The sequence below is a fragment of the Leptodactylus fuscus genome, chromosome 3 (assembly GCF_031893055.1).
Source record: "Leptodactylus fuscus isolate aLepFus1 chromosome 3, aLepFus1.hap2, whole genome shotgun sequence".
NCBI lineage: Eukaryota > Metazoa > Chordata > Amphibia > Anura > Leptodactylidae > Leptodactylus > Leptodactylus fuscus.
In genome coordinates this window covers 133,725,655-133,752,395 of record NC_134267.1, presented here as the reverse complement: position 1 = coordinate 133,752,395, position 26,741 = coordinate 133,725,655, and the positions used below count along the sequence as shown (strand labels likewise).

The following is a 26,741-nucleotide window of genomic DNA, read 5'->3' as shown; positions in this document are numbered from 1 at the left end:
AATTCAATTAAACCGGCTGATAAGTGGAAAAGCTAAAGATAGACAGCACAGTAATCCCGGAGCTCTCACCTCTCCCAACCCTATATGAGGAGCTCCGTTGCTTGTCAGCCCCTCCCTCCCCCCCTGAGAGCAGGCAGCTAGTCACTTGACAAATGAGCAGATAATCCCAAAGGCTGGTGTCAACAATGAAGTAAATAAATTAAGATAGTGGCCAAACAAAACAGTTTTGATAAAGCAATGTATTTAGGAAAAGCCTTATATCCACATAAACTAGCAGTACAGATAGGATGCTTGTTATGGGACAACCCCTTTAATCTCTGTTCTAGAATGTACTCCAGTCAACGAGCCTGACTGGTTTCCTGAATTTCTTCCATCAGGCTAAGGCCCCACGGAATGACCTGCAGCTATAAGGTGCTGCAGGAAAAACCATAACGGCAATGCATTGCAGTTCTTCCCGCAGTGCTTTAAATAGAAAGTTCGCAGACTTTTCCTTTGCAGAATTTCTGTAACAATTATATCTATGGGGAAACCGCCAGCGTTTCCGTAGATATAATTGACATGCTGCAATTTTCGAAACCGCGCCAGTTTCCAGTGAGCATGGGATTCACAAGAATCCCATCCACTTTGCAGTTACTGTAAAACGCCACGAATTTTCCCACGGCGTTTCCGCAACAGACAAATCGCGGTGTTTCTGGTCCGTGGGGCCCCGGCCTCATCACTCTGAACTGGACAAACAGGAGAGTCAGCACAGGCCTTCCTCAGAGTAGATGTCGTGTTCAGTCTCCTGAGTCCTCATTATACACCACCAGAGGCGTAGATAGCGAAAGGTGGTGGCATTAATACATGCCATACTTTTAACTACAACAGCATCTATAGGACATCGATCTGGCTAAAATGGATCCTGACACTTTGCTTAACAAATTGTGGGGTGCATTTTCTCCTTCAACCCCTTGAGGACCTTGAAAAATTGCGGTTAAAGCAACATTTCTATGGCTCAATTCTGTGAAACATATGAAAGGTCAAAGTACTCACTATACCCCTTGATAAATTCCATGAGTTGTCTAGTTTAAAAAAAAATGGGGTCACATTTCGGGGGTTTTCCTCTGTTTTGCTTCAAATCTAGTCTCCAAAAGCCAATTAACACTTCTATTGTTTCAAGTACTACTATGTGTATCAGAACATATCGTAATTAGAGATATTGTAAACAGCCATTTACTTGTGGCTGGCGGGCATGCGCAGTCGGCTTTGCCCTAAGCCTAGAAGTTTGAAGCCTGCGCCAGAAGAAGACACGTGAAGAGGCCATTCCTGAAGAAGATGGAGGTGGCGCTGGAGAGTTCTCTCGCAGCATTGGGGACGCCCCCAGTGCTGTTTGAGCGCCGGGACCCACCCACAGTGCTGCGAGAGAACTCATTTGCATACCGACGAAAACCGGGATTTATACCGAGCGGCGGCATGGAGAAGACATCTAAAGGTAGGAGAAGAATAGCCTTTCTTAAGGCTATTCCTACATGTTAGTGAGGAAAAAAATGAGTTTTAATGATAGGATCCCTCAAAAAAATTCTGTGAAACACCTGTAGGGTAAAAGTTCTCACTGTACCCCTTGATAAATTCCTTTAGCAGTCTAGTTTCCAAAATTGGGTTGGACGGCAGTGTTTTCAACTGTTCTATTACCTCAGGGGCTCTGCAAATGCAACATGGTGCCTCAAACAGAGTCTAGCAAAATCTGCTCTCCAAAATCCCAGTTTACATGCTCATGTAGGATAATTTCATGCTCAGTAGAAATTGCATAATAGATTGTGGAAAGCATTTTCTCTTTTAACTTCTTGTGAATGTGTAAATTCTAGGGCTAAATGAATATATTGGTGTATTAGTGTAAATTTCACCTACATTTTGTTTTAATTGCTGTGAAATGCTGAAAAGGCTAAAAAATTTTCCTAAATGCTGTTTCTTTCAGGACTGCAGTTTTTAGAATGGGGTGAGTTATAGTTGTTTCTATTAGAGAAGCCTCCCAAAACTCCTTCTGAAATGAACTGATCCCTTGAAAAAGGTGTCTTGGAAATATTCTTGAAAATGTGGAAAATTACTGTTTGACTTGGAGGGATTGTCGAAATGTTTTTTTTTTTGTTTTTTTTAATTAGGTCAGAGGAGGTAAAAATAAATAAATAAATAAATAAATAAATAAATAAACAAACAAACAAACAAACAAACAAACAAACATACTCTTCTGTCCTCGTGCCTTCCAGTGCGGTTATGTCTTGAAGCTTCATTGTATTCTTCCGGTGGGAGTCCATGCCATATGTGACCGCTGAGGACTTCTGCAAAAGTAGATAACAGAGCAGCAGATCCAGACCGTGCTGGGAGGGCACCGAGGACAGCTGATTTTTTTAAATTTCCCTCAGCCTAATTAAAGAAAAACAACCTCTTTAAGTCTTATAATATACTTAAGCCTAATAAAATCTGAAAAAAATAAAAGGGAGATTAAAGTTTGATGCCAACATAAAGCAGAGATACGATAAATTATATTTATGAAGTAATTTGGATAGATATGATTTTCTATATGAAAGGTATGTAATTTCAAAGTTTAAAAACAGCATTTTTTTTACACATTTTCAACAAATTTCTTACTTTTTCATATTTTACACGTGTAAAAAATATCATTGAATTTTGACAAGTTAAAGCATCTCAACGTTATTAAGATAAGATAATCCTTTAACCCCTTCCCGACATTCGCCGTAATAGTACGGCGCTGCCGGGAAGGGCTTCCCGCAAACCGCAGTACTATTACGGCGGATGCATGGTGCGCACACAGAAACTGTGTGCGCACCATGCGCTGCGGGTGACAGCCGTATGTTATGGCTGACATTGCCCTGTAACACCCGCGGTCGGAACTGGGTCCGATCGCGGGTGTTAACCCGTGATATACTGGCGGTCAACATGACCACCGGCATCTCCGGGGTTTCACTTTGTTGTGGTGGCGATCGGCACCCCCCGCGCCGGTTTCGGGGGGTGCCGGTGTTCGTAGGGGGCAGCCCGGGGTCTGATCAGTGACCCCGGGTCTGCTCCATCACTCACCCCCTCCACGTACCTGGTTGATCCTGCCTAAAAAGGAAGCTGTCAGCCTGTGCGTCCACACAGGCTGACAGCTTCCTATACTCCGCAATACACGTGTAACACGTGTATTGCAGCGTATGTGTAGTGAAGCAGTGATCAGCCGATCACTGCTTCAATCCCCCATGGGGACAGAAAGAAAAAGTTTGAAAAAAGTAAAAAGAAAAAAGTTTAAATAAGTTTAAAATAAAATAGAAATAAATAAAGACCCAAAAATCCCTTTTACCCCATATAAAATGTTTTATTATGTAAAATAAAGAAAAATAGAAAAAAAATTACATATTTGGTATCACCGCGTCCGTAATAACCTGAACAATAAAATTAAAACATTATTTAACCCGAACGGCGAACGGCATAAAAAAAAAACGTAGAAAACCGCACAAAATAATGATTATTCACCACCTTTCCCTTACAAAATGTTCAATAAAAAGTAATCAAATGGTCAGATGAAAACCAAAATGGTACCAATAAAAAGAAGAGGTCTTCCCGTAAAAAATAAGCCCTCAACCAGCTCTGTCTAGCGAAAAATAAAAACGTTATGCCTTTCAGAAGATGGCGATGCAAAAATAATTGATTTTTTTCCTTAAATTGAATTTTATTCTGCACAAATAGCAACGCATTAAAAAATCATATAAATGAGGTATCGCCGTAACCGTACCGACCCGCAGAATAAAGGTAACATGTTACTTATGCTGTACGCTGCACGGGAAAAAAAAAAAGCAATGTCAGAATTGATGTTTTCTTTTACATCCCACCCAGAAAGAGTTAATAAAATGTAGTCAATAAGTTACAGGCCCCAAAATGGTGGCATTGAAAAGCTCATCTAATACCGCAAACACCAAGCCCTCATATGGCCACATTGCCAGAAGATAAAAATCTAGCTTGTACAATGTGAAGACAAAAACCCCAAAAGTCGCCAAATCATTAGGACATAAGTGGCTGCGACTAGAAGGAAATGTATAAGCTGTGCGAGCGTTTTCAGGGGACACCCCATATTTAGAGATTATGAGAGAGAATACACCAGCGCTGATCCCCCAGAATGCCCCTCTTCCCCGTCATAGGAGCTAGTGGGAAAATAGAATGGGATTTGGTGTACCCAATTTACTCCGCACAGCTTACACATTCACTTCGGGGTTACTAATGCTCACTACATCACTTGATAAATTCTTTGAGGGGTGCGGTTTTCAAAATGGGGTCACTTTCTAGAGGTTTCCACTGTTTTGACACCTCAAGGGCTTTGTAAATGCGACATGGTTCCTGAAACTGATCACAGCCATATCTGCCCTCTAAAAGCTCCTTGGTGCGCCTTCCCTTCTGCGTTTCGCACAAGTGGGGTACTGTGGTAGTCGGGAGAACTTGCCTAACAAATTGTGGGATGCGTTTTCTCCTTTAACCCCTTGTGAATGTGCAAATTCTAGGGCTAAACGAAAATATTAGTAAAATAAAATCAAATTTGAAAATTTCACCTCCATTTTGTATTAATTCCTGTTAAGCACTTATAGGGTTAAATTACTATGTGTTGTTTTGGCTTATTTAAGGGGTGCAGTTTTGAAAATGGGGTGATTTATGGGGGGGTTTAATATAAGGGTCTTTCAAAACGCTTTCAGAACTGGATTAAGCCCTTAAAAAATGGGTTTTGGAAATTTCTTTGAAAATTTTGAATATTGTTGTTTCACTTGTAAACCTTATAATGTCCGTAAAAAATAAAAAGGTGACTAAAGTTTGATGCCGACATAAAGCAGAGATCTGGGACATGAGATTTATGATATAATTTTGGCGGTCTGACTAACTGTATGTAATGTACATCATTTCAAACTTTATAAAATGCATATTTTTCAAAATTTCCACCAAATTTCCTATTTTTTAAGAATTAAACACAAAACATATCAACCAAAATTTACCACTAACATGAAGTATAATGTGTTATGAAAAAACAATCTCAAAATCACTTTGGTAAGTTAAAGCGTTCCAAAGTTATTGCCACATAAAGTGACACATGTCAGTTTTGAAAAATCGAGCTTGGTCAGGAAGTCAAAAAGTGCCATCGGCGGGAAGGGGTTAATAGTCCCACATTGGGGAAATTTCAGAAATTTATATTACCATATAAATTGACACATCAGATGTGAAAAATGAGGCCTGGTCCTTAAAGAGGACCTTTCATCTACGCAACCAATTCTAGTTCTTACCATCTTTTAATAGTTCCCTCCTTACTCCACTGATTTTGGCACAGTTGGAATTTTTTCTCTTGTCTCCATCATTCCCAAGCAACAGGGACAGTTAGGTGCATGATGTGCTATTTAAGCTCTGTAATGTTAGATGGATGGTGTCAGGCGGGAGCATGACTGGAGCTGGGTTCACATGGGGTTTTTTGGTTTGGCTTTTGACGTGGAATCCGCGTCAAAATCCGGACCAAAAAACCGCCTCCCATTGAATTCAATGGGTTCCTTTTTCTGCGAGCGGTTTGTTCCGGCTCGCAGAAAAAAAAGCGACATGCTCTTTCTTGAGGTGGATTCTGCGGCTGATTCAGCTGCGGACGTCCACCTCGCGACACTCCCTCCCAACTAGGCCCATTCATTTAGGCCTAATACGGAGTGGAATGCCGCAACTGCATGCCAGTGCACTGTATGCACTGCATCGGCATCCAGTCGCGGCTAACCGTTTTTTGGACCAGATTGTGAGGTGGCCTCCACGTCAAAATCCGGTCCAAAAACATCCGTCTGAACCCTGCTTAAGAGCTCCAGTCAGAGGCAGCCAGTGTCATAGCTCAGGATCACACCCCCTTGCCTGCTCCTGCCTGACACCGCCCTCCTGACAATACAGAGACTAAATAGCATATCAGACACCAAAAATAACAGCATTGATTGCTCAGGAATGGTGGGGGCAAGATAAAAAATTCCAACTGTTCCAGTGGAGGGGGTACTATTAAATTATGTAAAGAACTGGAGTTGTAAGTAGTGAAAGGTCCTCTTTAAGGGGATAAGGTCTGAGACTCAGGGCAGGCAAAAATGACAACACACTACACCCAGATCATAATGGCTACCTGGGAAATGAGAAGCATAGTGTTGCCACAGGGACGTAACAATCACAGTCACAGGGGATGTGACCACAACTGGAGTAGTACAGGACCCATAGCCAGCTGGAGATGGCCGGAGCCCCACAGCATCATGATAGCGATTGTGGAATGCTTGGTTCCCCAACTGCTATACATATTGTTGGTATTAGTGTAGCATGTCTCCACATTAGACATGTCTCCACATCGCAAAAATGATTAGACGCGTATCCACATAATGTGTACCGTAGTGCAGTATGTCTCCACATCTTCCAGAAGAACCAGTGAAATCTGCCTAGTGATAACCTTTGACCCTGAACTACACATCAGCTGAGGTAAGTGAAAAAGGCGGGAAATTTGAATTACAGTGCACTGCTTACACTAGCTTTACTTCCCTGAGTGAACCTGAGGAGAAAAAGTATATTTTATTAATTGACCACACATTTTGGGGTACCATACCGCCATGTGTCCCCCAAGCAAGCCTGCTTTGGGGGTCCCTTGTCATTCTCCACATCACAAAAGTGCAGAGTACGTATAAATATCAGGCTTAGTAACAACGCGATACATGGCTTTGGATCCAAATATTTACGAATTCTGTGAGCTAACGTCCACTGAAGATCTGGCTATTGAATTTGCCAAGCAAAATCGATGACTTGGGGTCATGTCAAAACGGAAATTCTGCGGAAAATGTGTGGTACTTCGCCGAATTTGTTGCCAGGACACTTGGCTGATGGTGGAGACTGCAGCATCGAGAGACTCAGTTTTGCAACATCATTGCTGAAATTGCTCGTCAGTTCCCATTACTATGAGTTTTTCGAATGTGGAGACATGCTACACTAGAGCAAAAACGTGTGGAGACATGCTACACTAATACCCATATTGTTAATGGAAAGCCTGTCCAGAGGAGGTGATTAAAAGTAACAAATACTCACCTCACCTTATTCTCAAAGAGGAAGCTGCAGAGAACCAGATAGAGCAAGTATGCGCAAGAGAGGTGAGGTAAGGTGAGTATAAGTGTTTATTATTTCCCTCACCTTCTCAGGGACTCTGAATATTATACTCTGGGGTCTGAGGCAACCCCAGTGTATAATAGTAGCGCCAAACCTCATGAATATTTGCCAAATAAATGCCAGAATGGAGTGGGTAAAATCAGATGCTGTCCAGTATGCCTCAGATCCAGTAGGTTGGCGCTACCTGCTTTGGCTCTTAGTATGAGGCACCGCATGCTGTAGTTATGTCAAACCAGGCAGGTTATAGCAGCATATACAGTAGTAGAGGCATTAATAGCCTCTGCTTCAATAATTCAACACCCGAAAATGAGGAGCCTATGGGTGTGTCAGCTGTGATAAGCGGTATACAGCGCCACCTACTACATCCACAACATACTGAAAGTAGACATACAGACTGACAGGGATACCAAGACCGTTATTGAAAAATGATTTATTTTTTTAACCTGGAAAACCCCTTTAATCTCTTCAATGTCTGCATGAATATATCTAGCAAGGGGGCTAGCCATCTACCTAATGTAGTGGCCAAGTGTTTGTAAATGCTGTAGCCATAGAAACTCATAGTGAGATCCTGAATGGAAGAACCAGGGACTGCCGGAAATGAATACAGTGAAAGCAGCCACCTGTATAGGACCAGTTGCCCTGTCTATACACCAGATGGCGATATACAGCAGCCAGCAGAATTTGCCTACTGCATTACAGCTAGTCCCCTTGCCCGTTACTAGCTATATTTATATTGACATTGGCAGGTTATAGTCTCCACTTCTCAGCACGCACAGGGTTAAGTCCCTGTCTCTACGTCGCTGATTCCTCCGGCTTCCTTCCTGTCACACGGCCGCTATTATCTGGTTATACTGTGAGACGCACAGCCACGCCCCTCCCAGTAGCTCCTGTTAATACAGGCCGTCTGACGTCATGACGTATGACGTCGGGTCCGGGATATAACACCGGACCCGGCGTCTGCATTAGCATACCACCGCTCTCAGGCTTCCTGTCTGTGCTATATAACCGCTAACATTCCAGGTTAGTCGTTGGTATACTGTGTCTATAGCCCCGGGATGGTTGCGCCGCATGGCGGATTGTAGTACCTTCCCCGGGGCCACGACCTCCATGATTGTCTGGTAGAGATACTTTATTAGCTGTTATTCCCGCCGCATAGTGCGTGCTCCAGCTCTCCTTCACTTTGGCGAAGTTCGCACAGCCCGTATCAGTATAATTGTATGACGTTATTCGCGTGTATGAAGCCCGTTTTCTCCTGCTATTGCAGGCAGGCAGCCATTACGCCTAGGGTGTAGTATAATGCCTCGGAGCCCTCAGCTGTTCCATCCTATAGCAGGACCGCCATATGCACTCCCCCACCTGTAAGCCTCATCCATAGCACTGTGCATGACCCTCTCTCATATGCAGCGCTTATACTGTACGTACTCGGTCTCAGCTTTACGTCCCTTCATTTCTAGGTCGCGTGGTAGAGGGGACTCGCCCCGGAGACGCCTTCCATAGATCTATCAATCGCTGTTACCAGAGAATAGATGGTAAATCTCTTATTTCTTTATTGCTAACCAGATGTGTGATATGTATATATTGTGTTATTGTACAGCTGTTCATATTCCTGCAGCATTCTGTATTTGCACTGTAAGGTAAATCCTGGTTATTTGTACTACAATCAAACCTTTATGTGACATAAGTTCATGGGGTGCTGTTCTACATGATCTTCACCGCAGGTCTTGTCTGCCTGTGGAGTCTCATGTTAGCAGTTGGTAACCAGCTCTATGGCAGTGGAGTAGATCTAGTCAGCCTGGGAATCAGATGTCCAGTGTTATATTAATCTGTCATCCAGTGCTAGCTGGAGCCTGGGAGTGTGATATGTGATTTGTGGTGCGTCTGATATGGGCTGGAAAGCAAATCTAACTACATAGTAATCTGATTTGTGGCACCCTCAACAAATACAATCTATAATCCTACAGAAGTAAATTAAGCCAAGCAATCCAGGTTACCAGTCCTCTGGCCGTCTGTGATATGTCAGCATTACTCCAAGCACAAAATACGTCCCAGTGCTTTGAAAAGGAAAGTCCTTTGACTTATATAGGGCCAAGTGTATTGGATCTCTGCGTTTTGGACAGATCCTTTCCTTTTCATGGTAAACTTGCTGTGAATTTTTTTCATTATGTGGCCAAAGTTCCTTTTGTAGTACTAGCTTTCTAGTTCAGAGCTGCATTGACAATTCAGAGATGGAATCTACCAGCATAGCTTTATAACTTGATGTTCTGCTGGTTGGTTTTCTAGTCACTCTGCAGCAACTTTAAGTGTAAAGGCCAAAAAATGTAAGACACTAAGGAGATCAGTCTCCTAGACAGTAGAAATAAAGTTTTTAGTTGCGAGGAATTGGCAGCTTCCAGATACCCTTAGCAGTAGTTACTGCCTTGAACAAATTGATTCGGCACATTGTAATCCAACATGCCTGTCCTTCTTTCACCTGTTACTTGTCAGTTCTTCTCCAGACACACTACATGGCTGGCAGGTTCAACCTACTTGACAATAGAGAGCTTAAGTTTTAGTGCTTGATGTGCCACTTTACAGCACTCTCTGCTCAGAATTTGGTCTAGATTAGAGGTTCTCAAACTTATTTCTTCGGCTGCCCACTTTGAGACTAAATTATTTTCTAGCGCCCCTAAAACTTTACCACATCTTAAAAATCGCAATCATTACTTTCATTTATTTATAGTCTGCCATATGAGTCTTATCCTGTTTCTGAGTTCAAACTTTCATTTTAAGGGTATGTTCACACGAAGTTTTTTGCAGCCAGGTTTTGAAGCGGAATCTGTCTGTCTGCAAAAATTTCTCCCGTTCACGTCAATGGGAGTCCCTCGCTCCCCTCCCATCCCACGCGGTGGAAAAGCTTTCTGCTGCATGAACATACCCTAAATGAGACTGTCCTAATCAGAGCAGTAAAACACAAACTTTTATTCAAATTAAAACACATTTAAATTTTAAAACAAAACTAATGTGAAGGATGAATCTGATGATTTTTAACAAGCTTCTTAATGTCAGGCTCGAATTTACTCAAACAGCCATAATTCACTGCGTTTGGTAACATGCAAATGATTTCTCTTTTCAGTTAGCAGCGTTGCCAAGTTTTTATTTTATACAATCCAAATGAGGCAGGAATAAGAACAAAATAATTGATATAGTGTAGCAGGTAGGTTTTGATTTTAATTTAAAATATTAGAAAAACACATCAACCATCGCGACCCTAAACCTCTTCAACAATCGGCGCACTATTTGCTTTCCCGTTATGCACCCCGGGGGAAGAGATGTCAACGTAATTGCCCATAGCACTTCACCGTCAGAAGGGCGTTCCTGACAATCTAGCTGGGAAGGCCCCTCCTGACAGTACTATCCATAGCTCTATACTAGAGGGGGGTGTTCTTTACCGCCCAGCCATGATGCTGAGCGGTGAGGAACGTGCTCCCCCGACAGTACTCATCCGTAGATTACTACTGGGGGCTGGGCAGTAAGGCACTCCCCCTCTGATGGTGTAGGACTACGGACAGTACTGTCAGGAGGGGTGTTCCCAGCTGGACTGTCAGGAACGCCCTTCTGACAGTGGAGAGCTATTGTGAATGGCACAGATATCTCTTGCCACAGGGCATGTAACAGGAAAGCAGACAGTCTGCTGAATATAGCACACTGTCGGCTTTCTAGCGGTATATAAAATTGCATGTGCCCAAGGACATGAAAGGTCTCTTGAATTTTGGTTGAGGGGTTTTCTTTGACTGTCCACAAAATGGAAGATCTTAGACCAGCACCATCAGGTCCAATTAATGCTAAACTGAAGACATTTTATTGTACTAGTCATTCTATATTGTTGTGGGTTGTAATTTAGTTCTATACATATTTTTATTTTTTTTCTTTCCCTTTTACAGCAGTTCTGTGGTATTCTTGGTCACACATTTATGGAGTTTCTAAAGGGCAGTGGAGACTACTGCCAGGCACAGCATGACCTCTATGCAGACAAGTGAACTGTAAAAGAAATTCACTACTACTCCACTAAGAAACCCCCCTAAGAGCAGTCAACCTGGACAAGAAGTGTTGGATTAAATTCGGCCGTGCACTCTAAGGGGCCAATATCTGGATGGGGTAAACTTCAGTGCACTGCTTGCCTTTTGTCTCAGTATTACTGGGTTGAAGATTTGCTTCTTCTCATAAGGAGGCTCATTTCACATCCATTGCTTCCATTCAAACAAGCACTGAGAAATTTATGTGGAGTAGAGTGAAGCTGACCTGTTTATAAACATAATTTCCTTTGCAATTAACTTTTTTTTCTTAAGTATTGATTTTTGCCTAAATCTGTAAAATGGCCCGAATGAACCGCCCAGCACCAGTGGAGATAACCTACAAAAACATGAGATTTCTCATCACCCACAACCCCACCAATGCAACCTTAAATAAATTCATAGAGGTAAGCGTCTGCATGAAATGGTTTTAATGCTATTTGATAAGAATTTCCTCTGCAAGGACAAAGATGAATTTTCTACCTTTATGGGGCAAGGTCTAGGAAGCACTGCGAAAACTAGAGCTTGGCCTTGTGCTACCTGATGCTAATAGATTTACCAAAGAATTTGTATTCCTGCAACATAACCTTTCTAATTTCCACATGGGTTAGACACTTGAGCCCCTTGCAGTGTGCATGTGTGTCATGACTGAGGTTCTTCCAAAATTTGGTATGCATGGATAACTTACAAGCTGGGCTGTTACATGGACCATATTTCCTGGGCTAAACACGGCTATCTGAATTTTTAATCAGGCAGTGGTCAGTGAGTAGAAGATGGATGGACTCATGGGACACAGCTTTCTTTATAGATTGATAACATACAAGGCTGGATGCTTACTGTTACACTGGGTTCACACCAGTGCTCGATTTCAGTCTTCAGATTTCCGTCTTCTGCAGACAGAAGTCGGAAACCTGACAGACCATGTCCAGCCGTGAGCGTTTTGTGCTTTCTGTGGCGACACTTTTTTTTTTTTTTTAAACCGGACACAAAATCCTGCATGTCCAACTTGGTGTCTGGTAAAAAAAAAAAAAAAAAAAAAAAAAAAAAAATTGCCGCGGAGAGCTCAAAACTCTCACGGCCGGACATGGTCTGTCAGGTCTCTCATTCAAATGAATGGTTTTGAAAAATGACTGCAGGTTTCAGTCTCCTGCCCAGTTTCGGGCAGGAAACAGAAACCTGCATAACGGAGACCCGGGGTGCAGATGTGAACGAGCCCTTACACTCATTTTGCTTTACATGTAGCAAAACATTAGATCAGAATATAACTTTTGGTTCCTCTTTCTGTCAACTCTACCAGGAACTTAAAAAATATGGAGTTACTACAGTTGTAAGAGTGTGTGAAGCTACCTATGACACTGCCCTAGTGGAAAAAGAAGGAATTCAAGTCTTGGTAAGTATGTGCGGAAACTTGGATAATATTTTGTAAATTTGCTAAATGAAATTTTAGTGCCAACATATTTCACAGCACTTTACAAATTGTAGGGTTCAAATACAGACAAAAAGATAATTACAAAGAAGTAGTCAATTTACACAATGGGACTGAGGGCCCTGCTTGCAGGAGCTTACAATCTGAGGTAGAGAGGGTGACACGAGGTAGCAGGGGTGGCATTGCTTATACAGTGGTCAGACAATTTTGTAATAGAGGTTACTGTCATTTAAACAAACTTAAAAGTTTATGAGCAGTCACTAGTCATGTCCTTTAACATGTGGATGGAGCTTGGACATGATGCCATCTCAGGCTAACTTTATATCATGTGGGAGCTGGAACATAGAAGGGTTAATTTTAGGGATTCTTATTACGATACGGAAGGGTTTACGTTAGAAATTGTGATAGGCCTGTCTGAAAACATGTCTTTACTTTGCGCTTGAAGCTGTAGAAATTGGGAGTTAATCTGATTGTCTGGGATAGAGCATTCCAGAGAAGTGGTGCAACTCAGGAGAAGTCTTGTATACGAGTGTGGGAGGTTCTGATAATAGAGGATGTTAGTCTTAGTTCATTAAGTGAACGGAGCGTACGGGTTGGGCAGTAGACAGAGATGAGGGAGGAAACGTAGGGAGGTGCAGCATTATGGAGAGCCTTCTGGATGAGGGTGATAACTTTATATTTTATTCTATAATGAATAGGCAGCCAATGTAGCGACTGGCACAGACCGGAGGCATCGCTGTAGCGTCTAGCTTGGTAGATGAGCCTGGCTGCTGCATTCAGAATAGATTGTAGAGGGGAGAGTTTAGTGAGGGGAAGACCGATTAGTAAGGAGTTACAGTAGTCAAGGCGAGAATGAATCAGACAAGAAGTGTCTTTAGTGTATCTCTGGTAAGGAAAGGGTGTATTCTGGAGATGTTTTTGAGGTAGAGGTGACGTGTGCGAGTGATTGAATATGGGGGGTTGAAGGAAAGGTCTGAGGCAGCGGCATACTGTCTAGGAGTTATAGCAAAGGTGCAAAGCACAGGGATGAAACCATGGTGGAAATTTTTTTTTTTTCCCCTCTTCACAGCGTTTTTTAATTGCAACTTTGCAGAGTCTTCCTATGCAGACTCTGATTCTATCCCTATACAGAAAATGCCAGTGTTTCCGCACATAAAAAAGGCAAGCTGCGATTTTCAAAACCTCTCAACATAAAGCTTCTGCCTAAAAGCCTTGTGTGTAGTAGGAAACTCTGATTAGATTTTCCTTATAGCACACTTTTGTGGCTCAAGATATAGCTTTTATTTCCACTAATTCTAGGGAATGTCCACCAGCAGAGAGGACTCTGCTGTAGCAATGTTTTATAGACATGACACTTAGATCTGCAACCAGAGTTCCTACCAGACATAACATATTAGGCGCATAGTAAATGTGAATGTTTGTTTACCAAGCAAATTGTCCTTTAAGATTTTTGTCTTTTTAATCACACAACAGGACTGGCCTTTTGATGATGGAGCCCCACCTTCTAGTCAGATTGTAGATGACTGGTTAAACCTTCTGAAAGCTAAATTCCGTGAAGAACCTGGATGTTGTATTGCAGTCCACTGTGTTGCTGGGCTGGGAAGGTATGCTATTGTAAACTTATATAGTCACAAGTTCCATAATCGCTCTTATTTAAGAAAAAAAATTTAAAAAAAAGTGTGTAAATGGGACGTTTCTGATTTCAGCTTAGAAGTGACTATTTTCTGCTTTAGTAAATGTCTACATTAGCTAAAGTAAAAGCTGGTGTTAAGCTCTTTACATCTGATTTAAATGTATATCATGCTGGTCTGCAGAATTGACAGGACTTCAGAGCTAAGTCTTCTCTATGTATGGCAGGTGTCAGCTGTTATACAACTGGTAACAAAGCCCAATGACTTGTATCTTGTATAACTGAGTCTTTTTGGTGTGTTAATTGAAATCCTTTCAACTATTCCAGAGAAGCCTTGTTTGTATTCATGTGATCAAGGGTCAATTAGCCAAGTGGGCAGTAACCCTGCGTTGTTTTTTTTTTGGTTTTTTTTAAGGACAGTTAGTGCTGTATGCCAAGCAGTGTTAGGGAGCCTTCACACGGAGTTTACACTCCGCTCATTCAGATGCGTAAACGCATGTCAAAGTGCCCGCTGTCAAACACAATCCCATAGATCAATGTGTGCCGGTCTTACGTGCGCTACACATTCACTTTCAGCACATCAACTTGCATAATGTCATTTAACTTTTGAGACCTGGTAATAAATTCTCCAACACTTTGGTGCTACAGTACCAAAAATACAGTACCAATAGGTAGCTCATACCACAAAGTGCATTTACACAGCACTATAGAGATATGTAACAAAATTATGGTCATGTTATGGTGTAGTGGAGAACCTTTTTTGAAAAAGGTATCCACCTTTAAGAAGTTTTCTGGGTTCCTAGTATTGGCACCAATGCTGGAGTAAAACAAGCCCTCATTCCACTTTGTGAATAGGACAATAAGTGGTGGCTATTGGAAGGAAGAGGCAAAAAAAAAAATCTAATTTACCCTGGCAGGAAATGAAAAGACTATACCAAAAGTTTGTACCCAAAGAAAAGGATGGTGTTACAGTGAGCATCTCTCATAGAAACCACAGCCAAAGTTCACTTCTCACAGATCTTAAAGGCAATTATGCTTTTTCTGGAACTGTTTGCTTTTTGTAGCATGTATGTAATGCAACTTGTCTTTAATGTATCTTTCTGTTCTAGAGCCCCAGTGCTTGTTGCCCTAGCTTTAATTGAATGTGGAATGAAATATGAAGATGCAGTTCAATTTATAAGGCAGTAAGTATGCAACTCATAGTCTTAAAACGTTCATGTATAATTCAAACTCTTTATATGGGTTTGAGTTGTCAAACTATGAACTCATTCATCCCAATGAATCATTTGGTTGGAGGAAAAGGGGAATGCCCAGGATTTTAAAATGACCACAAAGTGGAGAAAATACCAGAATAATTTATATTCTCCTGGTTGTCCTGTCAGTTTCTGCTGTTCTGTGGTGATATAATGGACTTCAGTAGGTACTTGGTCCCACCAGTCTCCGCTGTCCTGCTGTGATTGTGCCATCAGAGCAACAGGGACTTTAAGTCCATTTGTGGCAGTTTTAAGAACCTCCTGGACCACTCTCTTAATTGGAAAAACATATTTGTGCCATGAAAGTGTTAAAATGCCTAGAAAGTTATACATTGTAGAATATACCACAAGCGTGACATTGCTGACTCTATCTACATCTTTTGCATTGTTTTACCAGGAAGCGCCATGGAGCTTTTAATAGCAAACAGCTGCTTTACCTGGAGAAATATCGTCCTAAGATGCGGTTACGTTTTAAAGATCCCAATGGCCATCGTAACAACTGTTGCATTCAGTAGAGTTTCCCCTTCTCACTCCAAAAGCGGAAAATGTAGACCTGAACAGGATCCAATGCTAACACCTGGTTAATGTTTTATAGGTCAAGTAATGCTTTGGAGAATGTGTAGGTCACAGCCCTTCCAGTTGGGAAACTGGTCACGTAGTTAAATGTAATGAGCTTGAATGATTTGCTTATTTGTTTTATTTTAAAGTACCTCCTTGCTACAAAATTCTCAAATCTTGCAGTAAAAAAAAAAGGTTCATTGGTTTTCCAAAAAATGTATCAATTTAGTGAAGGACTACACAATGCCAAAATGCCCAGCAATTTTTCTTATAGTGCAATACCTCTCAGCAGTAGTGTTGTTTTTATGATGGTTTAAAAGATATTGCCTGAATATTTGCTGGCTGTACACTGTATGTTTACATCTTCTCCCACACTTGCTGTAAAATCAGGACTTGCACAGGTCTGTTGTGCAAGGCTTCAGTTTTTAATAACCTTGCCAATTATGCATTGAGTAGGCTTAATGCCCTATCATAACTTTTTTGTTCTGTAAAGCACACCAACCATATAGTAGAAGTCTCCAAACAAAGTCTTACTGTTTGAATTAATGTCTGCACCTTATGGTGCACTTTACATGGAGGACCTTGATGTATTTTACATTTTATTTTTTTTATTCTAGTAAAATGTTGCCTTTTGTCTTGTGCAGGAAGTGTAGAATATGCCATTTTATTCTGTAACTTTTTAAAAAGTAAATGCTTTAATGTAGCTGGTTTCTTAAAGTTTCTGATGGTCCTTTAACTGTACACTTGGACAGTTTTCCAACAATTGCTTTGTGACTTATTTTATTTCCCTTCCTGAGAATCTGCTTTAGCGAGGGCAGAACTCAACATCTGTAATATTTTGTATGCCTTTTGAGCTGTGTAACTTAATATTTGGATACTTGATTATTTTGTTTTATTATGTAATTGATAAAAAAAAAATGGTGATCTGTATCAATGTTAGCTCAACCATATATTTATAACGTCTTGGGAATGTGTGGTGTTAGTACTGTGGGAGAATAGTTACCAGTGTTTCACCAGCTTGTAAAATGTAGTAAGGAAGCATAAACATCAAATAAAGAAGGATGTTAAGTCTGATGCTTCACTATGCTTTTTCTAATGTATGGATTATACTTATCTTGAGGTTTAACTTTTTAATGCAAATTGGTTTTAATCCTCCTATTTAAAGAAAATACCACTTATAATTATTACATAAGATTACTTGTATATTGAGAAAACATGAAAAGGATGGTAAAACATTCAAAGAGGAGGACATTGTCTTCTATAGAACTAATATATTCTGCAGTGCTTTAGTCACACAGCCCCCTCCCCCCATGGGGCCTCACTATCTGAATTACTTATCAGTATGTCTTTGGCATGTGGGAGGAAACCAGAGTACCTGGGGATGCTCTTGGATGGATTTTTACCTAGGGCTCCGGTGGAAAAAACCAAATCTGGCTATTTTCGACTGACATTACCTTCTTCTAGCAAAGCAGATTGTTGAGTTGCTATGGTAAAGTCCCATCTACCTCTAAAATTGAGGAAAGCAGGAGATTTTTTTTTTATTTATTTTATTTTTATTTTTTTTTTTACAAAGACGTTGACATACTACTTGAAACTGTTAGAAATGCCATGAAGGAATTTAGTATTTCCCTGGCAGATGAGATTTCATTTCAACCCAGAGGATATTGCTAGCTGGAATGAGATCTCAAAAACTAGCATTTAAGTATCAAAGGTAGTGTGGGGAAGGTAGCTCAGTAGAAGCAGTGGTGCGGACCCAAAGGCTCCATTTCCACAGAGTAATGAACCGCTGATTCTGACACATAAACACGTGTCAGAGTGAGCGCTGTAAAACAGAACCCTAATGACTTCCATGGGTGCCATCTTACGCATGCTACACATTGAAATCAATGGGTTAAAAAGCCCCCAATTGATTTCAATGTGTAACACGCGCAAGACGGCACTCATTGAAGTAAATGGGATTGTTTTACAGCGCTCACTGACGCGTGTTTACATGTCAGAATGAGCAACGTGTTGGCTCCTTTCCCACGGAGTAAACAGTCAAGACAAGGACACAAAAATGTGCAGCAAACTGGTTTATTTAAAAAAAAAAAAAAAAAAAAAACTGGAAAAAAACTTTCACTTCTGTCACAAATAAGCTTAACAAAATACAGCCTTCAGGCAAAAATAAATCAAATTCCTGCTCATCTGAGCTACTAACTAAACTTATAACCGAACGATACATGTGGCTTACTACCAGAAATATGAAAAACAAGCACAAATTGGTGTCACTGGGCTCAGGGTTGCAGGACAGACACAGTCACTTCCCCTCCTCCCAGCATCTGCCACGAAGTGCAGGCTTTTATGGCCCAATAACGAGCCCATGACCCACATCTCGATCAGACCTGTACTGGACCATACAAGTCAGGAATTTGGGGCTGATATAGTGTGATTCCAGCACTTTGCCTTTTACCTTCTCACATGCCCCCATCCCCCTTGTTCGGACCTTTTGGGGTGGGCACTTTTAGCTCACATACAATGGGTCCTCCTGGATAGAGCATCAGAATTTCCATGCAGCTTGCCTGCTCTGTGTTCCAAAGTAAATTTAAAGTTTTGCGGGGCGGAAGCCATGTGTTGACTCTGGCATTTCTCTCCTTAGCATGGCACATGCATGTTAGAGGGGAGTGATCAGTGACCATCTTAAAGTGTCGGTTCAGGAAGTAGTACTCTAGGGATTCCAGGGCCCACTTAATGGTTAAGCATTCCCTCTCCACAATACTGTAATTTCTTTTAGGTGGTGTAAGCTTTCTGAGGTAAGTGACTGGGTGTTCTTTATCACCCACCATTTGGGTTAGCACTGTGCCTAACCCTACATCAGAGGCGTCAGTTTGAATCACAAACTCTTTACTAAAGTTAGGTATGACCAAAACCGGCTCTTGGAATGCTCCCTCAGCCCTTTCACTCCATTTGACCATGATAGAACTAGTCCCCCTTAGGTCTGTAAGCGGGGCTACAATAGTTGCAAAATTTGGGATCAACCTGTGGTTAATGGCCAACAATTCCCAGGAAAGCCCTTACGTGCTTTTTATTTAAGGACCAAGGACAATTTTGAATGGTCTCTGCTTTAACCTGGGGTTTGATCACCCCTCTTCCAATGACATACCAAAGGTATCTAGCCTCTTCCATACCCAAAGCACACTTTTTTGGGGGTTGGCTATTTAAACCGGCTGATCGGAGGGAATTTAGTACGGCCTAAACTTTTGGCAAGTGACTTTCTCAATCCGTCCTAAAGATTGCAATGTCAATTAGGTAAGCTGAAGCATACCTCCTTTGGGGCTTAGGGACTCTGTCCATCAACCTCTGGAAGGTTGCTGGAGCTCTGTGTAATTCATAAGGCATCGTCACATATTGGAACAAGCCCTCTGAGGGTGACGAATGCAGTTTTTTTCTCTGGCCTCTTTAGTAGGCAGTACCTGCCAGTACCCTTTGGTTAAGTTGAGGGTGAAGAGATACCTGGCATGTCCCAACCTTTCAATTTAATTTTCAGAAACTTACACATCCCTTTCATTACCTTGGACATAAAAAGAGTCTCTTGGTCAGTTTGGATCTCCTTGGGTATTCCTGTCAGAGAGAACATATAAAAGAGCTCCTTGGCAATTAACTTAGCCGAAGTATGTATCAAGGGTATGGCCTCAGGGTATCGTGCAGCATAATCTAACACCACTAGTATATACGGATGACCCCTAGCAGACTTTACAACAGGACCTATGAAACCCATGGCCACTCTTTCAAATGGTACCTCTATAATGGGTAGGGGTACCAAAGGACTCTTGAAGTGTGACACAGGAGCGGTTACTTGACACTCTGGGTAGGAGTTACAATACTCTTGAATATGCTTATCAATTCCTGGGCAATAGGAATGCTGTAGAATGCGCTCTTTGTTCTTTTTGTATTCCAGGTGTCCTCCTAACGCTAGTGTTTCACTTTCAGGGTTAACTTTAGGCAAGATAACATCACAAGATAACTGTTTTTATACTGGGTGTCTGGAAAGTAAGTACACAAAATGAAAGGGTGGACTTTAGCCGCTATATGAAGAGGTTTTTTTTTTTTTATTAATGACCATGTGACCGGAAATGCACTGTGGTGGCGCTGTAGGTAGACTGACAAAGTGAATGTAAGCTTGTAATTGTGAATATAACAGTAATTCTTGTGGGGACATGTTAAGTCCGTTGTGTACGCAACGCCTGTGCCAACCCTCGAAGAGCTCGTGAACCGCATCCAGGCTGCGTTCGTCGTGGTGAGGGCCATGTCAGGAGTCTGTGAACGGGTGCGTCAATCCATCTCTCAGCGTTGCACTGCTTGTATCAAGGCAGGCGGCCAGCACTTTGAGCAATTCTTGTAAATAAGTAACAGTGATTAAACTGATTTCCTATTAAAGCACTTTCTCTTCTTCGTTTCTCCTTGCATATGGCGCAGTGAGTGAAAAATCCCTCCCTATGGTCACATTATGGAACAGGGACTTAACCATGCCCACTTTGTGGGAGGCGATACCAGAGGTAGTTTTTATAGTAACCTCTGCAACAGGATACTCTTTGGTTTCACTATGCATACACAAGACCTCAAAAGTTTGTCCTTTGTAGAGGGCAGGGTCGACCAAATCATGGTGCACCAAGGTTACCAGCTCCTAGAGTCCAGGAGAGCCAGTACAGCACGCTCTGCTACAGTCACAGTACACATTTGTGGTTCCATCACAGTTTCTGCCGAACAAGTGGGTTGAGCAAACAGGGACACCTGCCTGGAACTGCTGCAATCCATGGGCTCAGTTGTCAGAGAACAGTATGCTGCAACATGACCCAGTTCATGGCACCAACAACACCTGAGGCAGTGTGAGTCTCCATTCTGAGACCTGGGCATAACACTTTCTTTCCCAGCTGCCTGTTCCACCTCTGAGTGTCCTCGCCTCACAACCTTTCTAACCCCCACAGTGGTAGATGTAGTCTTACCCACCTTGGCGTTAGTAGATCCTGGAGATGCCCGCAGTAGCTCCTTAATGGTTCGGTATCGTTCCACCAAACACACTAACTAGTCAACCGTTGTAGGTACCGCTTGTCCCACCCAGTGCTGAACCTTAAATGGAAGCAACCTGGTGTTTTTGTCAAGTTCTACTCTTTCCACCATCTGAGCTCCTTAGGCTGAAGTCATTTCTTAACAGCTAATTCAAATCATACATCTAGGACTGGGGTGGGAGACTCAGAGAAAGTCCAATGGTGCACTCTCCCAGCACGTACATGCATATTCACACCAAGACGTGCCAAGATCTCACCTCTCAATTTAGAGTAGTCCTTAGCCTCCTCTTCACAGAGGTCATAGTAGGCCTTCTGAGGCTCCCCAGTGAGAACAGGCGCTACTACATTGGCCCACTGATCTCTCAGCAGCTTCTCTCACTCGGCAACTCGCTCATAGACCTGAAGATATGCCTCCATGTCGTCTGTGGATATCATCTTTTGCAGGGTACTCTGAATTGCAGCTCGGGCAGCAATCTGTAGGCTCTGGGTCTCTCTTACACCAGTACTCTCTGCTGCCGTCCTCTGGTTGACCAAAGCGTGGCTGAGCAGTATCAGCTTCCCCATAAGTTACAAGTTCATCTCCTGCTGCTGTGCTTGCGCTTGCCGCTGTCACCTCTTGGATTCCATCAGGACTTTTTGTTGCTGTGTGTGAGCTTCCTGCTGTCACCTCTCAGCTTCCATCTGGGCATTTTGCTGCTGTGACATTTGCTGTTGCTGTAGGGTGACCTGCTCAAACTGTTTTACAAAGTTCTCCATTCTGGTGGTCTCCTTTTTAATTTCTCCTGCAGCTTTCACCCATATCCCTGACCCTACTTTTCGTTCATTTCTCATACTTATTTACTAAACCAGGTAAGGATCACTTGGATTGTAAAAAATTCCAACCCATCACCCTCCTGAACTCTAAAGCTGTTCACTAAGGTTTTGGCTTCCAGACTTAATGCTTGCCTCCCACACCTGATTTATAAGGACCAGGAAGGCTTGTCCCTTGTAGGCAAGGTGATGATAATACTGGGAGAACAGTAGGTTTGATTGACGTTGCCTCTATATATGACTCTGAACTCTTGGTACTCAGCTTCGTTGCAGAAAAGGACTTCGCTTGCCTGGGTTGGCACTTCCTTTTTGCCACTTTGCAAGCTTTTGGCGTTAGGGGATCATTTTTGACACCGATCCGGGATATTTACTCGACGACCTTGGCTACTATTAAACTCTTGCATGCTACCTCCCTTTTATTCCCTTTAAGTAATGGAATGAGACACGGCTGCCCGCTATCTGCCCTATTGTTTGTCCCCTGGCAGCACCCATCCATTTGTCCTGATAACCGGTGGGTTAGGGAGAATTAAAACGTTCTCTGTTTGCGGATGATATTCTCCTGACTCTGACTAACTTTCGTATCACCCTCCTTAACCTTCATACCACACTGAAACAGTTTAGCCGTCTCTCTGACTATAACATTAACGCCTCTAAAACTGAGGCCTTCCTGATCCAGAATCTCCAGGTCATCTATCACAACTCCAACCTTCCATTAAGTATAACTGGCAAAAGTCTTTTTTGAAATATTTAGGTATCTGACTGACCAAGTCTTTCTCTTCCCTATATCAAGCAAATTTCCCCCCACTCTTTAGGAAGATTTAGAGCCCTTTTCACTAAACGGTTGACGCTTCTGCTGTCTCTTTCCGCCTATATTGCTGCAGTTAAAATGACTATTCTTCTCAAGCATCTGTATCTCTTTGAGACCCTCCCAGTTCCAGTCCCTCTTCGAGACCTTTGGTTATTACAGGGCTTTATACAGCAGTTTGTCTAGGTCTCCTTAAGTTGACCATTTACTATTGAGCTGCCCCCCTGGGGAGGAAGCCAACTTGGTCAACCTTGTTGACTTATTGGAAGTGGAGTAAACAATAGAGGCAAATATAACAAATTATGTGTGGGTAAATGACCATAGCAACAAAGTGAACCAGCCACACAAAAATATGAATAAAAATTAACTTTTATTAAGTGCTCCTAAAAAGGTGTAGCAACATATATACATACAAAATATATAAACAAACATAAAACAAAATCATATAGGGGTAGACAATGCTACAAATACCAACTTGTCAGCCATGGAATGTACACTGGATGGCAACACTAATATCATAGTACAAAGAGCTCAACCATAGCTAAAACTGAAAGTGTCCAATAATAAAGTGTTGTAAATGAAAACAACAAATAATCAGTGTAATAACCCACAGATAGCTATGAGACTGCCCACATAAGATGATCCAAGATTAGCCTCCATACATACCAACAGTAAAGGGACCCGACGCGCGTTTCACCTGTACTTGACAGGTTTCGTCTGACGAAACCTGTCAAGTACAGGTGAAACGCGCGTTGGGTCCCTTTACTGTTGGTATGTATGGAGGCTAATCTTGGATCATCTTATGTGGGCAGTCTCATAGCTATCTGTGGGTTATTACACTGATTATTTGTTGTTTTCATTTACAACACTTTATTATTGGACACTTTCAGTTTTAGCTATGGTTGAGCTCTTTGTACTATGATATTAGTGTTGCCATCCAGTGTACATTCCATGGCTGACAAGTTGGTATTTGTAGCATTGTCTACCCCTATATGATTTTGTTTTATGTTTGTTTATATATTTTGTATGTATATATGTTGCTACACCTTTTTAGGAGCACTTACTAAAAGTTAATTTTTATTCATATTTTTGTGTGGCTGGTTCACTTTGTTGCTATGCTTATTGGAAGTGGATGAAAATCAAGAAATATGGTTAGCTCCTTACCAACCTAATTCCTTACTTTGGACAAACCCAAATAACCCTCCTGCAGGTGTTGTATAATTAAATATGGCAGTGGCCTAGGAACTGGACTCGTGCTATAGATCATGGATACTTTTCATTTTATAAAGATTACTCTGATCATGAAGAGTTAACCTGTGAAATTAATACTAGGGGCCCACTATATACATAAATTATTTGCCTCCCAATTTTTTTTAGTATTAGCCTTTTACCTAGCCCTTAGATTAAGGACCATTTAGCTCTGTAAGCAAGATGATTGGTGTTGGGAGTCCTACAGTGACTGTATGGAGACAGGGCCCAGGAGGAAGGATAGTGGTTGACCTGCCTCTGTGCCTATACAGTATATTATCTTAGCCATCCAATGTATTTATAAATAATAAATGGGTAGTTTGTATAATATTCTACCCAGTTTATTATATAGGAGAATAGGCTTTATGAGATGCGCAAGCACCAGCAGACATCAGAGAATAGGAGGAGCCATCTCCACAGAAGGAAATCATCTCCCGTACCCACAAGATTTGGACAGGAAGACGATGGTTTGGGGGTTCGTATTTGTGATGTTCCATTTCCGGAAACAGGGAAACGTAACTTCACTGGAAAATGAGCCTGCGATACTGGTAAATATACAGTTTTGGTAAACTAAGTAATTTATAAAGTATGCAGGGGGAGGGTATTTAGGTTACAGTATAAATTTAATTTAATCCATGACAACCTCTTTAATTTATATTTAATTAAATAATACACACATAAAAGCACATACTGTATATCTCAATACATAAATAAAAAATCCACATTCAGTACCCCTTATGATAAAAAAAGAGAAAATATGTATCTATCCTCTAAGGGGATTATAAACTATGAAAAGCTGCCATCAACAGATGCAGAGTAGATCTCGAATAACCATATGCTCCATCATTTTTTTTTATTTTTATGGTAGAGTTGGAAGGGACCTCAAGGGCCATCGGGTCCAACCCACTGCGAGTGCAGGTTTTCCTAAATCATCCCAGCTATATGTTTATCCAGATTCCGCTTGAAGATTTCCATTGATGGAGCGCCCACCACCTCCCGTGGCAGCCTATTCCACTCTCTCACTACCCTCACTGTCAGAAAGTTTTTCCTAATGTCTAATCTGTATCTCTTTCCCTTTAGTTTCATCCCATTGCTTCTTGTACTTCCTTGTGCTAATGAGAATAGGGTAGATCCCTCTGCACTGTGACTACCTTTCAGATATTTGTAGACTGCTATTAAATCTCCCCTCAGCCTTCTCTTCTGCAAACTAAACAATCCCAGTTCTTTTAGCCGCTCCTCATAGGACATGGTTTGCAGACCTTCCACCATTTTGGTTACTCTTCTCTGGACTTACTCCAATATATCGATGTCTTTCTTGAATTGAGGCGCCCAGAACTGTACACAGTATTCCAGGTGTGGTCTGACCAGGGAAGAGTACAGCAGAATAATGACCTCTCTTGATCTAGATTCAATGCTTGTCTTAATACATCCCAGAATTTTATTAGCCTTTTTTGCAGCAGCACCGCACTGTTGGCTCATGTTGAATTTGTGATCTACTATTATGCCCAAGTCCTTTTCCCCTATGCTATCACTTAGTTCTATTCCTCCCATACTATATATGTTTTTTACATTTCTGTTACCCAGATGTAGAACTTTGCATTTGTCCCTGTTAAATACCATTTTGTTCGCCTCAGCCCATTGTTCCAGTGTGTCTAAGTCCTTTTGAATACACTCTCTCTCCTCTCTAGTGTTGGCTATTCCTCCTATCTTCGTATCATCTGCAAATTTTATGAGTTCCCCAATAATTCCATCGTCCAGATCATTTATAAAGATATTAAAAAATACTGGGCCCAGAACAGAGCCCTGCGGCACCCCGCTTTTGACTTTCTTCCAGTTGGATGTGTAGCCATTTAGTATTACTCGTTGTGCCCGATCATTAAGCCAGTTGTGAATCCACGTAACTGATTTTTTGTCAAAGCCATACTTAATCATTTTTTCAATAAGAAAATATCTGAATATATATCTGAATATATATCTGAATATATCTGACATTTGTATATATTCAATCCAGGTGTGCTGTCCTTATTTTCAATTAAATAGGACACTACCTTTCATTCTACTAATATTATAAGTGTGAAAGTTTGTGTGTTTGGATGTTTGTGAGTTTGGATGTTTGTTCCTCAATCACGCTAAAACGCCTGGACGGATTTGCGTGCAATTTTCCACAAACATAGTTTTCCCTTAGGATTGAGTCACAGGCTACTTTTGGTGCAACTAAACAACATGGCTTCCTAGCAGGAGACTCACAATAAGCAGGATTCCTAGCCCTAGCTATAGACTCACACACACTGCCTGGCAATTCCTGCCTCAACCTGCCTGCACACTCCTTACTGTCACCTCAGGAGTAGCCCTCACTCTACTCACTCACATTTACATATAGCTTTCCACTATATAACACATCACATTGTCTGTATCACAACAGATCACATTGTCTGTATCACTACATACACAATACAACACATCACATTGTCTGTATCACTACATACACAATACAACACATCACATTGTCTGTATCACTACATACACAATACAACACATCACATTGTCTGTATCACTACATACACACTACAACACATCACATTGTCTGTATCACTACATACACAATACAACGCATCACATTGTCTGTATCACTACATACACAATACAACGCATCACATTGTCTGTATCACTACATACACAATACAACGCATCACATTGTCTGTATCACTACATACACAATACAACGCATCACATTGTCTGTATCACTACATACA

The 26,741-nt window shown here is 41.6% G+C and overlaps 2 protein-coding genes across 3 annotated transcripts; both read left to right on the top strand.

Moving 5' to 3' along the window:
• The first annotated feature begins 8,134 nt into the window (after window positions 1-8,134).
• Window positions 8,135-11,183, top strand: LOC142197804 (uncharacterized). Its single transcript, XM_075268395.1, has 3 exons — window positions 8,135-8,187; window positions 8,622-8,696; window positions 11,088-11,183. The coding sequence occupies exons 2-3, from the start codon at window positions 8,694-8,696 to the stop codon at window positions 11,181-11,183; spliced, it is 99 nt and encodes a 32-aa protein (XP_075124496.1). The 5' UTR covers window positions 8,135-8,187; window positions 8,622-8,693.
• A 304-nt stretch (window positions 11,184-11,487) lies between these two features.
• Window positions 11,488-17,157, top strand: PTP4A1 (protein tyrosine phosphatase 4A1). 2 transcript variants are annotated; one of them, XM_075268393.1, is made up of 5 exons: window positions 11,488-11,623; window positions 12,514-12,606; window positions 14,116-14,246; window positions 15,382-15,456; window positions 15,927-17,157. In XM_075268393.1, the coding sequence occupies exons 1-5, from the start codon at window positions 11,519-11,521 to the stop codon at window positions 16,108-16,110; spliced, it is 588 nt and encodes a 195-aa protein (XP_075124494.1). In that variant the 5' UTR covers window positions 11,488-11,518; the 3' UTR covers window positions 16,111-17,157. The 2 variants fall into 2 exon arrangements, with proteins under 2 accessions (XP_075124494.1, XP_075124493.1); XM_075268392.1 differs by having other exon boundaries at window positions 15,923-17,157.
• The last annotated feature ends 9,584 nt before the right edge of the window (window positions 17,158-26,741 follow it).

Bases quoted from the DNA above. Each gene is read 5' to 3' on its own strand.
- PTP4A1 (XM_075268393.1), top strand. From the start codon at position 11,519: ATGGCCCGAATGAACCGCCCAGCACCAGTGGAGATAACCTACAAAAAC. The intron at 11,624-12,513 runs GTAAGCGTCTGC...CAACTCTACCAG, and splicing joins CCTTAAATAAATTCATAGAG to GAACTTAAAAAATATGGAGT. The intron at 12,607-14,115 runs GTAAGTATGTGC...ATCACACAACAG, and splicing joins AAGAAGGAATTCAAGTCTTG to GACTGGCCTTTTGATGATGG.